Genomic DNA, 16,041 nt, shown 5'->3' with positions numbered 1-16,041 from the left:
CTCACATCAGTGATACAAGAAAGAATGAAAATGTGTACGGAACAAGGGCCCATTCCTCATGAGTACACATCAGTTGATGGAGAACATGAACATTTGAGAGCTGTAAGAAGAAGAGCAGAAAGAGCTTATCGCCGGAGTGGAAATATAGAAGCCTATGCAAATTCCCTGCAAATCCACTCAGTCATGGGGAGACGACTACAAAAATTAGAGAAAAAAATATGGCGTGAATTTTGCGATAAGTTGTCACCCCTGGTGCCACTTCCTCGAGTATAGATGACTATTTAAGCGGCCCTGTGGTTCAAAGAGAACCATTTCGTGCTCTCGCTATAGCCAAGGATACTTCAGGATTACTGAGTGCTGAGGAATTCTGCAAGGTTATAACTAGAACAAGCGTTTCTATTACTTGGGCTGAGTTTCAATATTGAGTTGAAATGGCAAAACAAAAAATTGGCCGCACATCTCCTTGCTTCGCTGCAAATGACGTCGAAAGACGGTAGTCTTCTGCCGCCCCTGATACGTAACACCCTCTTTTCTTTCCCCTCCCACCCCTCACGCTCTTCCCCTCCCATCTCACTCCTCCCATGATAGATGCAATGTAGGTTTTGCTGAATTCATTTCAAATTTCCCGCGTTCGCCCTGCTCTCGCGCCATCTGTTGGGACCTTTTGTTACTGTTGGCTTAAAGTCGGCTACAGAGCCGCGGTTTCAGTCGGCTTGTTTTTAACGCGTAGCGTCTCTTCGACGCCATTTCTAACGCGTTAGACACCATTTCTAACGCGTTGATTTTTCATTTACCAACGTAAAACACAGTCCAATGTGTATTCTTAATTAAATGAACGCTGCGGATCACGGTTATGTACATATAGTTTGCCTCAAATAGGCCTGAGGTTTCCTTTGCGCTGTATAATGTTGACGTGTATGACCCCGTGCCACCAGTGCTAGCAGCTTGGTTGGTTTAGGCCGGTCGGTTGAATCGAGTGACAGACAAACATACAGACAGAATAAGTTTTTCGCGTTTAGGGAGCCCAAGAAAGGCTATCGCCTTTAAAAGTTTATGCCTGTTTTCAATCGCAGCATGCGCTATTAGACTACGAATTCTCTATGATTGAGCTAAAATGTCTCGCTTGCGTTTCGTAAGACAAAGACTGCTGCAGGTCCAGATTTCATTACAGCTTATGTTGCAAAACATGGGACCTAATGGTCGTTTGAGACTCTTGGAGTTACTTAATGGCTTGCGGGAAAAAAAAATTCACCGATGATTACGATACTCCCTAATGCGAAATTTGAGCGCAGCTCCATCCGTGTTTTCATATCGCTATATATTGGCTGCCGCAGACAATCTATCTCGTGCGGCACGTTGCAAACGGAGCGAAGTGCGGCGCGACTGCATCGCTAATCGGGAGATCGTGAGAAGCAGCGTGTGGGTGACACGTGGGCGCGATTCACAGCAGCAGCCGCAGACAGACCTCCCAGACGACGCGTGCTACTCTGGCGCCATCTCGTAACCATGGTCGCCGCAGTGCGCGTGTTGAGCGGCACTACGCTTTTCTTCTGGCTCCTGACCACGGTGTAAGAACATTAAGGTGTTGACACTGCGCGCGCGCGAGCGTCCAGATTATGTTCGGCAGCGCGCGGGTGCACCGTGTCGCTCTGCTGCGAGCAGATAGATGGCGCCGCGGTCAGCGGTCCCAGGTTAACGGCGCCGGCGGCTTGACATTGCTCTGCCTCCCCGCGAAGGAAATTCGTTATTTCAGATTAACGGTTAAGTATACCAGGCTTATTCATCTTCAACCCAATTCTTAAACTTTCTCGATTAAGGTCCTCAATCATTTGTTGTAATTCGTCTCCATTGCTGCTGAATAGGACAATGTCATCTGCAAACCAGAGGTTGCCGAGATAATCGCCGTGGATCCTCGCTCCTAAGCCTTCCCAGTCTAAGAGCTTGAATACTTCTTCTAAGCATGCAGTGAATAGCATTGGAGAGATTGTGTCTCCTTGCCTGACCCCTTTCTTGATAGGTAACTTTCTACTTTTCTTGTGGAGAACCAAGGTAGCTGTGGAATCCTTGTATATGTTTGCTAAGATATTCACGTATGCCTCCTGTACTCCTTGATTACGCAATGCCTCTATGACTGCTGGTATCTCTACTGAATCAAATGCCTTTTCATAATCTATGAAAGCCATGTAGAGAGGTTGATTGTACTCCGCAGATTTCTCGATTACCTGATTGATGACATGTATATGATCCATCGTAGAATATCCCTTCCTGAAGCCAGCCTGTTCTCTTGGTTGGCTGAAGTCAAGTGTTGCCCTGATTCTATTGGAAATGATCTTGGTGAATATTTTATACAATACTGAAAGCAAGCTAATCGGTCTATAATTCTTCAATTCTTTAACGTCTCCCTTCTTATGGATTAGTATTATGTTGGCGTTCTTCCAGCTCTCTGGTACACTTGAAGTTGTGAGGCATTGTGTATAAAGGTCCGCAAGCTTTTCAAGCATGATATCTCCTCCATCTTTGATTAAATCTACTGTTATTACATCTTCTCCAGCAGCTTTCCCCCTGGTCATGTCTTTCAAGGCCCTTCTAACTTCATCGCTAGTTATATAAGGAGCCTCTGTATCCGGTTCATCACTATTTCGAATGAAAGTAGCTTGGCTGTTTTGGGCACTGTACAGGTCAGTGTAGAATTCTTCCGCTGTTTTTACTATGTCATCAAAATTGCTGATGATATTGCCATGCTTATCTTTCAGTGCATACATCTTGACTTGTCCTATGCCAAGCTTTCTTCTTACTGATTTAATGCTACGTCCGTATTTTACGGCTTCCTCAATCTTTCCCACGTTATAATTTCGAATATCCCTTACGTTCTTCTTGTTGATCAGTTTTGACAGTTCAGCGAATTCGATCTGATCTCTTGAGTTGGACATTTTCATGTTTTGTCGTTTCTTTATTAGGTCCTTGGTTTCTTGGGAGAGCTTACCTACTGGTTGCCTTGGTGCCTTACCCCCCACTTCAATTGCTGCTTCTGAGATCAACCTAGTTATGGTTTCATTCATTACCTCTATGTTGTCTTTATCTTCCTGTTCTAAAGCTGCATATTTGTTTGTGAGCACCAGCCTGAATTGGTCTGCTTTTACCCTTACTGCCTCTAGGTTGGCCTGTTTCCTCTTGACTAATTTTACTCTTTCTGTTTTCAAATTGAGAGATATCCTAGAGCTCACTAACCTAGGGTCACTGCACTTTACCTTACCTAACACTTCTACATCTTGCACTATGCTTGGATCGGCACAGAGTATGAAATCTATTTCATTCTTTGTTTCTCCATTAGGGCTTATCTTGGATTACAGCATGACTAATACAGTTTACTGATTAAAACCTGAGCAAATTTCTTTTTTATTCCAATTCCACTTAACATAGACCGTGTATATTATTCATTTGGCTTTCGTCCATTGAGGACTGAGTGGCTCTTGCAAGATCTAAAAAAAGAGGTGACTTTCTTGTTTCTTAGGTTGCATATGAGAATGTGCCGATGTAAGCGTATTTGACAATGCATGCTACAGCCTGTCCACAAATACACTTACACCAACCACACAATAATCTCATAGACCTTTTATTTATTTTTTGTTTTGCAAAGACACAATACGAAAAAAATTGTGCATGAAGCAGCTTAATAATTTTAATAAGGAATACGAATCCCAGAAGCTTACGCTCTCATACTCTCCCACAATGGAAAAATGTTGAATAAAAACATGCAAGCGTGTAATATACACCGCACGCGCAATGTAAAAAAAATCAGCAGCCAGGATGCAACAAATTTGAAAATCAGGCACACATTTGCACAGAAAACAGCAATATTATACAGGGTGCCCGAAGATTTAAAAATATGCAAATGTCACGTACCTGGACAGAACCATAGTAATGTTGTTGCCGTCCTTTCGAGATGCTCACATTATCTTTACATTCCGCCTAATTACATTATTAGTCCTAATTAGTTAACCAACTTCTCAAATATTATATTTAAATTAAAAATGTCAATGAGAAAATTGTAGAGCAACATGAGAGACTCCCGATACAGCTTTCTATTGCTCAATACGCGCTACGTAGAAGTGTTTTGCCGAGTTTGAAAGAAGCCCACGAATACACGCAAAGTGCCTCGAGCGGCCAGTCGCACAGCAATTTCGCGTGTATTCGCTGGTTTTTTTCACGCTCGGAAAACACTTTTATGTATCAGGTATTGAACAACAGAAAGCTGTATCAGGAGTTTTCCATGTTGCTGTACAATTCTCTCGTTCACACTTTTTATCCAATAATAGGCATTAGAAAAGTTGACTAATCACTTATGAAAATAATTAAGTAATTAGGCGGAATGCGAAAAAAAATAATATGAGTATCTCCAAGTGACGGCAGACAACATTACCTTGGTTCTGTCCAGCTACGTGACATTTGCATATTTTTAAATTTTGGTGCATGATAGTTAAGACACCCAGTATACAGGGTGTTTCAGCGAACACTTTCAAAAATTCTTAAAGGTTGCCTGGGGCAGATAGCACAATTCTAGTTCATGAGCTGGTCTACTCGAAGAGGCGGACATTACTTGCACAAGAAATTCAAATGCATAATTGAATAATTAACAGAAATTCACAAATTAAGTTTCTAACTAATTACCTGATGGCCCATATTGCAATTTACAAATTGTAGCCGTGGAGTTCGCAAGGCGGATCCACTTGGAACGAATTCTTGGGATGCCACCAGTTTCGAGATATTAATTCCCGAACTTTGCGGAGAAATGCATTGGCGTTCCAGTTAGGTTCTTAACTATACGTCGCTTTATGCATTGAAGCATAAAATTAATTAGAACGCCGATGCATTTCTCTGCAAAGTTCGGGAATTATAATCTCGGAACTGGTGTCGTTCGGAGAATTCGTTCTAAGTGGATCCGCCTTGCGGACTCTACGGCTACAATTTGTAAATTGCAATATGAGCCATGTAATTAGTTAAAAACTTATTTAGTGAACTTTTGTTAATTAGTCGATTATGCATTTCAATTTTTGTGCAAGTAATGTCCGCCTCTTCGAGAAGACCATCACATTAACTAGAATTGGGCTATCTGCCACAGGCAACCTTAAATAAATTTTGAAAGTGTTCGCTGAAACACCCTGTATATCGTGTACATGCAGCAAAATTTGCACAAACTACTGTGGCACACAGGAGGTTCTCTCTTCCGCAGTGTCTTTCGAGGTGTATTTGGCCGTGTGAGGTTCTTTGGACAGTTCGGAAATAAGGTGGGAACTGCATTTGCGACAGAACACGGCTCTTTGGCGCGTCAAGTAGCACCCTTCTATCGATCTCCGCGTAAGATGCCGTCGATATCGTATCCTCTGAAAAATGCTTGGCGCAGACATGATCGGTAGGCTTTAGAGTTCGTTCTGCCCTCAGATTAGCATGGCGCCACTGCTCTAGACGACCGCTGTCGGACGGCGCTTTGAATAAAGGCACACGCACCGCACAAGTCCGGTATCCAGAATTGCAGTTCGGAACGAAGCACTTTCTACCCATTTCAAATGCCCCTCAGAAGGCCGCTGCCACCTTTGTCGAGGGCCCGTGGGCACAGTACCCAAGCACAGGCTCATGAAACGCACGTGAACAAAAAGCGTGCCTTCAAAACAGCGCAGCCGCACATGCAAGCAGGAAAACGAAGCAGCGGCAGCACGCGCCTTGCCGCCGAGGCTGGGACCGCATTCGGCCGCGCCATCTACGACGGCGCCGACCGCGCTGTAACCGAGCCGAACTGGACGCGAGCGGGCGGCGCTTTCGCACGCGTTGTGGGGAGAGTGTCAGCACCTCTAATGCTTATTCTTACACCGTGCTCCTGACGCTTTCGCCATGCCCTCTTCCTCCGTTATTTTCATCCCCCGCTGCGCTCCGCGTTCGCTCTTTCATCCGCTGCGCTCGTTCGCTCGGTTACGCCGACGTTCGCCGCAGGAATGGGCGCCCAACTGCGCTCTGAAAGGAATGTGTCCGTGACTCTTGGAAAACAGCACGTGTGATATATATATAAGCCTGGCTAAACTCCTATTTATTCTGAGTCCTTTCGTCCTGTGGGAGCCTGACGAGCTGTTCATGCAAGGTCATGGAGGAAATGATTGACACTAGGCTGCAATGGTGGTGTAGCAAATAGAAGCACTTCCCGATCACATGACACGATTTTGAAGGCGGCGATGCGCAATGAACGCAATTTTGGATATCCTTGCCTGAGTTGAACGCGAACGAGGTAGGGGAAATGTGACAGTAGCGTTTTTTAAACATTAAACGAGCCTTCGACACAGTCAGCCACGCTCATGTATTGTGTGGCCTGCTAGAAGTGGGAGCCTCTGGAAGGGCGCTACGGTGGATATCCAGCTCTTGAGTGGCAAGCAAATCAATATCTATTCAAACAAATGAAGGAAAACGTTCCTCTCGCAATCTTATTCAAGGAGTCCCACAGGCATTGTCTTAAGTCTTTCCTATTAATTGTGTGATGGCGGACTTACCGCGGAGACTTCCACCTACACTACACTACTCTATATATGCGGATGATGTTTGTATTTGGGCCTCTGGTTCATGTGCCAGCCTTGTTCAATCAACTTTGCAGGAAGGCCTAAGCATAGTTGACAAATTCTTAAAGGAAAGAGGAATGGAACTGCCTTAAGGTAAGACGGATGTGCTACCCTTCACCTGAGGATATCTAAAAGACTTTCAGCTGTGCCTTGAGCGACAACCTTTAAACTAAGTAAAACAACACAAATTTCGGGGGTTATACTAGACCGACAACTTTCTTGGAATTCTCACATTAAAGCCCTCAAAGAACAAATCAACTCAATAATAAATGTTCTTCGCCACGTAGGAGGCAAGACATGGGGAGGGTCGTTTTCGTCACTACTAAAAATACACAAGGCACTTATAAAGCATAATATAGCATATTCACCTGTTCTGCATGGAATCTCCCATTCATTTGAACAGCGACTTCAACGATTAATAGCCTTAGAGTATGCTTGGGCGTTCGTCGAACAACCTCAAGTTCCTTAGTAATTGCAGAGGCACGTCATCCGCCATTTCCTATTATGAGGACGGTTGAAACCTCTCGACACTACTTTCGCGTTTCAGTTCAGCACAAACGGAACCCACTAGCAATTACACTTATTGAGAGAGACAGGGCGAGTATCAACATAGTGATTCAGGTGCACAATATCTACTACCAGATCACGAATTTTGAATCTCAGATATCTCCTATATACCCTCCAAGGCGACTCGTCGCCACAAAAATTAAACTTCTGCATGAAAAGTTTTTTTCGAAAACCAGACATGTTTATGCTAGCAGCACAACAACTAGCGTTATAGCAGAGATACTTTCGATGCCCCGGTTATATTCAATCATATATTGTAACGGTATTTCGAGGAGTAAAATACAATAACTGGTTTATAAAGGGCGAACCTGTGCCCTGAAACTAACTATGTACATGAAGAGTTTTCAAGAACGTTCCACACGAGCGTCTCTGCGCCGAACGCACTTCTTGCTCTTCTCCGGTGATGGTCCGCGCCACTGTCTCGTGCGCGTGCACGAGCGGCATACATTGCGCCACCCCACGAAACCAAGCAGGCGCGCGAGACGTAGCAGACGCTCTTCTGACAGAGGGGCTCACTGGCTACCGTCGTAGAAGACATGCTTAGGAGCAGACTTGCGGCAATATAGATGGTTCTTGTTAAACAAATTCTTCTATAACTGCCTTCGTCATTCCAGAATGGAACGGAATACAGACGTTTAAACTGTCTCACACATCAGCTTGTTGCAATATTGTCTTGGCTACGATACATAAATTCAATGCAAAAAGGGAAACAATAGGTCATCCTTTGTGACTCGCATGCAGCTTTGTCATCACTTCATGGTGAAATCAGCAATTCGCAAAACATGGCGTTAGTTTAAGAGACACTAAAGGAATTTGCAAAATAAAATGAAGAGAATCGCACGATAATGTTCCAGAAGATGCTTGGCCACTGCAATAACCCTGCGAATGTTGCAGCAGACAAGGCAGCTGGACAAGCGCATGTTAATAATGTAACATGTGGTCTCCCTCTAACACAAGGCGTACTGCGGCACGTACTAAGACATATCTCAGCCCTTGGCTGCAAAGCGACATGGTTTTATCAAAACTCGAAATCTTGACTTTTATTTCACATCGTCCCTTCGCTTCAAGTTAAAATCCCATCCACATCGGACACAACCATAGACGTTGAAACACTTATTAACCGTCTGCACCTCGGTACCGCGTACACGAAACACTTTCTACAAAAATTTTCATGAGCTGATTGTCCGGAATGTACTTGTGGCCAGGCGGATGAGGATGTATACAGCATCTTCTGTTAGAATGTCCGCGACACGACACCCACACACAGCGTTTAGCACGTGGTTTTGTGGCATTAGACCGCAGGCCCTTCAGCATGAGGAAGACCTTAGGTCCTTGGCGAACATATTAATGGCAAAGACGAGCGTTACTGGCCCTCTAAAGATTCCTGAAAGCGAGCTATATTCTCGTAAACTATTCAGTAGAGTGTTTATCTGTGATAAGCTCATCCTCTCAGATTTTTTTGACCCGACTTCGGCTAATTCAATGCCTAGATTCATGTACCCTCATTTGAATCTAATCCATGCTTTCTTATGTGCCCTCATTTTAGTGCTGTTACGTGAGCGGACTTTGTGTTTACTTTAGTGCACCTATGTGCATGGATTTTCTGTTGCTACGTTTCTGAGGTGACTTTCACTTTTAGCGTGGTATTAGTGTACTTATGTGACTAGACTTTGTGTTATTGTGATTTGGAGTTGACTTTTAGTTTTAATGCGTTTATGTTAACTTTTTTTTTGTCATATCTCTTTGTGAAAAGGAGTTGCCGGCGCAAATTGAAGGCGACATCTCCTAAGCACCTTACAATTAAAAAGGGAATTTATTTATTTTGTTATTCACATCCCTACATTTGCCCGAATGACATTTTAACTTCTATAATATTAATTCGCGCAGAGGGCATTAATGTAATAAAAAAAGAAAACAAAAAGAAAATCGAAAACGAAATAAAACAGCAAGAGAAGAAGTGATAAAAAGGAACAAAAAGGAAAGGGATAGTAGGAGGGGCAGGATGCGATAGTTGAACCTAGTTATAATCAAACGGGATATAACAAAGACATACAGATATATTTATTATAATAGAAAATGCTCAGAGGTCGGCCTGAACAACTACGTTCTAGAGCCTGTTATATCTGAGCGGATATAACGAAGTAATGATCTGTAATGACTCTTGGGGGTTAGCAGTATTAATAAAGAAAACAAAAACAGACATACAAACGAAATAATATTACTGTTCAAATCATCAGAGAAACACGTGTCCTTGTTACTTCCCATTATAACCAAACAAAGTTTCCTGCCAACAGTTAACAAACCATTTTTTTTCGCGACGCAAACATGAAGCCAGCCGTATCTTGGTGTAAATGCTGCCACGCACGAATTCTGAATCGTTGACGTGCAGCGGTTCTTTGCGCTATCAAAGTGCATCACTGCCAGTCAGGGCCGACAGTCATATGGCGATATGCGAGCCGTTTATGTTTCGTTGCGCTCAGTCAGCCATAAGTAGATATATGGCATTGGCTGTTGATTGTCCGTTGTACAATCAACAGCCAGTGCCAAATATCAATTTCATTAAAACAAAATCGCAGTTTCACCCGAAAGGCCAATAATCGATTGCGAGAGCAATTAAATTATTCGACAGCTGTACGAAGTGAGGATAGTAGCTTTATCGGCCGTATAAACTTGTGAACATTCGGTGACTAACTGAATTAACAAGAATGGTGTCACGCGCGCACAGGCAAGTACAAACACATCTCAATCGATGAGCGCGGACAGTCGCTGTCAAAACGCTGGTGTGAGGAGGCGCGGAAGCAGCGAGCGAATTGACCTTCGTGCTGTTTCTCTCTTCAACGCGAACTAAGCGGCGAGAGCACAGCGCACACGAAGCTATCACCCCTCGACACACCTAGATTATGTATCAATTGCAGATTGCATTCAAGATGGCGCCCGCGCTCAGCCGCGCCATACTCAGCCGCCGCCAGAGTAGGAAAATCCCCCGAAAGAGTACAGACTCACCGAGCTTCCTATTTAATTATGCTTTCTTTCTTTCTATTTATCGCAGGTGTTATCCTTGGCGTAGACTTGGGTGTTCAGGGAGAGAATCACGGAAACTACAGCACCTACTTTCATTTGTGAGCCATGATTTTGTTCACTTTCCCGGTGTGTAGCCTCATTGTGAATACTAATGGGCGACGCATACACGTGCATAGATTAAACAGTTTGGTCCACATGGAGAGAGGCCCAAAAATTAAGCGCTGCACGTTACGTATTCTCCCCATAATACCCCTTACTGAAACATAAATGAAAGGTAGCTGAACGTAAAAAAAAGCTTATTTTTTTCTACATATCGAAGTTCACGCAAGGGTAGCACGTTTATAAAGACCGTTGCTATGAAACCTTATTAAGCACTCGCCTGCACGATTTAGAAACATATTTGGAGTGAACCATTTCTGCGAGAAGAAAGCTCCGCTAACCTAAGCTGCCATGTGTGAGCGCTCTTTTTTCCCCCTTTTTTTCAATGAGTGATTTTAGTCCTTCTACAAGTGCACACACTGCTATAGCAGCAAGTACAGCAGGCGGTTCCCAGCGTGACAAGCTCGAATGCTGAGCGCTTAGAATTTCTAGGGTGTTACGAGCTTTTTTTTTGCCTAGGGGAAAGCTTGCGATAGGGCATTTTTTTCCGCTAACCCACGCTGTAATGTGTGAGCGTTTTCATTAACGTACGATTTTAGGCCCTACTCATTTGGGCACACTGCGATAGCAGCAAGTACAGCACGGGGTGAAAAGCGTGGCAAGCTCAAGTGCTGAGCTTACTCTGGGGGCGCTTAGAATTTCGTGCATTTTGAAAAGATATTTTTGCCAAGTGGGTAAGGCATTATCATTGGCAAATTGTAGGGTACGGTAATAGGGCATTCTTGTCCGGAAACTACAGCAGCAAGCGTCATTTTCAAAGTGAATACGCATACATCCAATAGCACGTTTTCGCGTACTTTCTTGTGTTACAGGTGTACTATTTGGTGGCTAACACTGTCCAGTTATATAGCACATATCGATATATCCTGCTTCAGCGAAAGGGTTTGCCGTAAGCACCGAGTTAGCTTTTATTCTCTGACTATGCGCAACTTTCTTTTAGTGTATGTTTGAAGTGTTGAAGAAAGCAGTGCAAGTCTCTTAAAGCACTGCTTACATGGCTTAAGTGCGCCAGCAGCTACAGAAGTCACCCCTATCATCCTCAACAGACTTAATATTGTTACGTGTAACTGATGCCAAGGCTATTTACATTTTATTTACAGGGAAGATAACGGAGGCCAAAATGGCGACGTATAGCAAGCGGGAACCCGTCGTCTTCTTTCTCCTCAGTGTAGCCACACTGCGGCGGCTGTTCCGTATCATCATAGACTTTAAAAAACGTAATCTTGGTTCCTTGAAGAAACAAGAATGTCTGATCTCATTAATATGGATCGTGTTTACTTTCCTATCAGCAGTGGAATGAACTAACGCTTAAGGAGAGGAGATGACGGGCTAAGTTCCTGTACACGGATGTTCGTTGTCACCTTCATAGCCTTTCTTCATTTTATACCTCGTCTTAGCGAAGACCTAAGGAATGCATATTAGTGCTTCAAGGAACAAAAGACTTAAGAAGGAGGGAGTAGAAAGAAATTAAGCGAGTGTTAAACTTCAATTGTTTATCCTTCGAGCTGTGTCATATAATTACAAGGTCGCATGGGTGCTATAGTTAGTTAAAAATTATATATATATATATATATATATATATATATATATATATATATATACCAACGTGTCAAACAGCTGCATCTAATTTCCCAAAAAATACAAACAGAAGTGTCGCTAATGCAGCCCTTGTCTCTTGATATAAAACACCTCCAACAACTCTCGTGCCAACGCCTCGTGCCTCCTGCTTAAGTCTTTCTTTCCTTGTAGCGCTAATATGCATTCCTTAGCATTCAATCAACTCGCCCATTAAGACATTTTAGTGAAGAGCCGCTAGACAGAGTGCACAGATTGAGTACGACCTCTCCGCGTCTCTTTGAGTACCCCGCAGGCTTCCAGTGTTGGTCAGCATGAGATTTTTTCAACCTTGGACTTGGCTGGACGAGCTTTACATCTTGACGCACAACGGCCGCCTATTTCGGGAAACCATGCGAAAGATAAAAGACATCACGGGTGGCGTAAGTTCCCTTAATTTAGGCTGGTATTATTGCTATGTTCCATTACCGCGAGTAAACCTTACCTGATGACGTAATTGTTCAGCAGAAATCCGCTAGGTGGAGATAAGTAATTAAAGGAAAACTGAGACGTCCACCCAAATGTGGCAATTTGCTACCTAGTGGAGATAAGTAATTAAAGGAAAACTGAGATATCCACCCAAATGTAGCACTTTGCTACAATGGAAACCCAACCGGTTTCCTCGAAAGAAAGCCTCGCAGTTGAAGAAAAATTCGTCCTGGTCCGGGACTCGAACCCGGGACCACCGCCTTTCCGGGGCAGCCGCTCTACCATCTGAGCTAACCAGGCGGCTAGCAGATGGCAGGGCAAAGTCGAATTTGTCGACAACTCGAAGCAAAGGCAAGTGTATGACGTAATAGTTCAGCGGAAATCTGCTAGGTGGAGATAAGTAATTAAAGGAAAACTGAGACATCCACCCAAATGTAGCAATTTGCTACAATGGAAACCCAACCGGGTTGCTCGAAAGAAAGCCGGGCTCCTCGAAAGAAAGTTTTCCTTTAATTACTTATCCCCACCTAGCGAATTTCCGCTGAACTATTACGTCATACACTTGCCTTTGCTTCGAGTTGTCGACAAATTCGACTTCGCCCTGCCATCTGCTAGCCGCCTGGTTAGCTCAGATGGTAGAGCGGCTGCCCCGGAAAGGCGGTGGTCCCGGGTTCGAGTCCCGGACCAGGACGAATTTTTCTTCAACTGCGAGGCTTTCTTTCGAGGAACCCGGTTGGGTTTCCATTGTAGCAAATTGCTACATTTGGGTGGATGTCTCAGTTTTCCTTTAATTACTTATCTCCACCTAGCGGATTTCCGCTGAACAATTACGTCATACACTTGCCTTTGCTTCGAGTTGTCGACAAATTCGACTTCGCCCTGCCATCTGCTAGCCGCCTGGTTAGCTCAGATGGTAGAGCGGCTGCCCCGGAAAGGCGGTGGTCCCGGGTTCGAGTCCCGGACCTGGACGAATTTTTCTTCAACTGCGAGGCTTTCTTTCGAGGAACCCGGTTGGGTTTCCATTGTAACAAATTGCTACATTTGGGTGGATGTCTCAGTTTTCCTTTAAACCTTACCTGAGAAACATTACCCGTTGCTGGAGAAGCCGAATGCTCGCAGTTCCCCAGATAATAAGTCTTTGTAAGCCTAAATTAAACCGGCGATAATATTCAAGAGGTTTGCGGAATAATTTAGGCTTGCGATCTGAAGAATTATGAGGGTTCTGGCTCCTAAAAAATTAGGGGCAGCTTCACACTAAGTGGTGCGAAGACTGCGCAAACAGCGAAGCTGGTGGCCCTTCCCTAGCTCTACCTTTGCTTTCCTTTGCTTAACTTGGTTTGGTTTGGCTGGTTCTTAGCTTTGCCTTTGCTTTCCCTTACTTAGTTTGGCTTGGCTGGTTCTTAGCCAAACTTAGTCCCGATAATCGGGGTCCGACGTAGCGTTGACGCGCGCACGCGCTCGGCACGGGGACGCCACGCCAGCGAAAGCGCAGCACTCTATAGTCCGGCGCGAGGCGTGGCCAACATATCCGGCGTAGAGTTACTGTATATGCTCCCTACGGAAGCAGAGTTGCGCATAGGTCCGCCATTATGTTCCAGCTATGCAGTGAAGCAACTCCTCGCGCGCGCAGGAGGCAAAGGCCGCGCGGTGTTTCATTTGCTTTTTTTTTCATTTGCTTTTCATTTGCGTGCGGACGGACGTCTGTCCGTTCGCACGGCACCGCTTAAAAAGCTCTGCCGCCTTCCGTGCGGTTTGTGCAGTTGGCTGCACTGCACCCCGTCATACTGGATTACAAGTGTCATTACGATGTGTTTCGTATCACTTCACCAAGCTCCGTTGACTTAATATCGTCGAATACCGTACGTACCTGCAACCGAGAGCCGCCGAATGAAACGCACGCCGGCCGCTCGACGATCCGCTGATTGCAATGGCGAGGGCACCGACGGAAATGCGTCGAGTCGCCGTCGCGCCCGTAAAGTTGGCTTCGCAGCGGCGCAGTTGAACATTTGACGTCATTTTGCGCCACGTGATGGCGCTCGGCGAATAGCGGTTCGAGCGGCGCCGGAAAAGTTATGCGCAACTCTGCTCCCGTGGGGAGCATATACAGTAACTCTAATCCGGCGTTTGTCGGCGTGCCCCAGCTGCAGCGGGCGTCGAGATGCGACATGCTGCATTTCGCGCCGGCCTCGTCACCCAGAATGGACCGCATCCGCGTCTCGTCGAGCAAGGTGGCCTGATGGATACTGGTGCGGCACGTGCAGCGAGTTCGTTTTATATGAAAAACGAACTCGCTGCACGTTTATACATAAACTAACAGTTCGTTTTATATAAAACAAACTCATTCTATATGAAACTGCTAGTTTCATATAAAATGCGCATGCGTCTAGGCGGCGCGGTGCACACGTTGGACTATACAGGGGTCGGTTGTCGCGCCTTCCATAATCACGGCTATCCACTAGCCCATCTTGCTTGACGAGACGAGGATGCGGTCCATTCTGAGTGACAAGGTCGGCGCGAAATGCAGCATGTCGCATCTCGACGCCGGCTGCAAAGGGGGCACGCCGATGAACGCCGGATACGTCGGCCGCGCTTCGTGCTTTGGCGAGGGTAACCTGGGAGAGGGTGGTAACCTCGTCGAGCGATGACGTCACGTGCGTTGCCCAGCAACACCTCGCACCAGCACGCGTTGCTAGGCAACGCGCGGTGACGTCATCGCCAAGCGCAGTTTTTCGTTCGCACTACGTGGCCTAACCAAGAGCTTAAACAGCTCCGCTGTTAAAATAAGAATGTGCCGTTCCTTTGCTTCGGGAAGCGAACCAGAGCTCCAGAACTGTCGATCCGCGTACGCTATACACAGTGCTTTAAATCAGGGGGGCCCGGGGGGGAGGGGCGGTTCCCCCTTCATTATTTAAGGAGGGACTCACCCCCCCCCCCCCCCCATCGGCTGGTCAGCTGTAGCTCTGCGGCACCCATTCGGCAAGCGCTGGGGGTGATTTAATTATCAGTAGTGCCTTGTGCGGGGCAATGCTACCTCAATTTTAACAGCGGAGCTGCGAACAAAAACTGTGGGCCGATCCTAGAAGTAGTGCAGAAAGGGTCCAAGCACAATGGCACATACCCCTGTCAACTAGCGAAGCTGTTTGAGCTCGAGGATGATCCGTCGAGTGTACGTCGCAAAACCTCCTCCTGGCGATGACGTCACCATGGTTCGCCTAGCAACGCTTCGCCCCAGCTGCGCCGAGCCTCGCCACAGCTGCGTGAGCCGTGACGTCATGGCACGCGCTGCATCGCTTCGCCTTAGCTTTGCCGAGCCACGACGTCACCGCGCCGTGCGGAGTGGTTGCCGCGGCTGCGCAGAGGCGGAGCTAAGCCGTGACGTCACTACGCCGACCCAGGGTATATATAGCTCCGCGTCACCGCCGCGGCGATACCAAAGCACCGCCGTCTCCACGCCGAGCACATCGCCGCGAAGATGGGGCGGCCGAAGAAGACCGCCACTCCCGGAGAAGAGGAAGCGCGGCACGAAAGCCGCCGCGCCGCTACTCGAGAGCGAGTAAGACGACTTCGGTCCGATCCCGAGTATCGCGCCGCCGAAGCGGCGGCAAAACGTCGGTGATTCGCAGAAGATCCGGAGTAACGAGCTTTCGAAACC

General features: G+C 46.0%; 1 protein-coding gene across 9 annotated transcripts in view; it reads left to right on the top strand.

Moving 5' to 3' along the window:
- LOC119439862 (cytochrome P450 4V2) overlaps positions 1–16,041 on the top strand; it is a 335,721-nt gene that overhangs the window by 47,733 nt on the left and 271,947 nt on the right. For 4 of the 9 annotated variants that reach the window (XM_049660278.1, XM_049660277.1, XM_049660279.1 and 1 more), the window contains exons 5-6: positions 10,216–10,285; positions 12,217–12,343. The exons of the other annotated variants lie outside the window; for them this stretch is intronic. In XM_049660278.1, the coding sequence (XP_049516235.1) occupies positions 10,216–10,285; positions 12,217–12,343 (197 nt within the window). The remainder of the gene's footprint in view (positions 1–10,215; positions 10,286–12,216; positions 12,344–16,041) is intronic. 9 annotated transcript variants of the gene reach the window in all.

This window comes from Dermacentor silvarum, chromosome 1 (assembly GCF_013339745.2).
Source record: "Dermacentor silvarum isolate Dsil-2018 chromosome 1, BIME_Dsil_1.4, whole genome shotgun sequence".
Classification (NCBI taxonomy): Eukaryota; Metazoa; Arthropoda; class Arachnida; order Ixodida; family Ixodidae; genus Dermacentor; species Dermacentor silvarum.
This window is presented reverse-complemented; position numbering and strand designations above follow the sequence as displayed.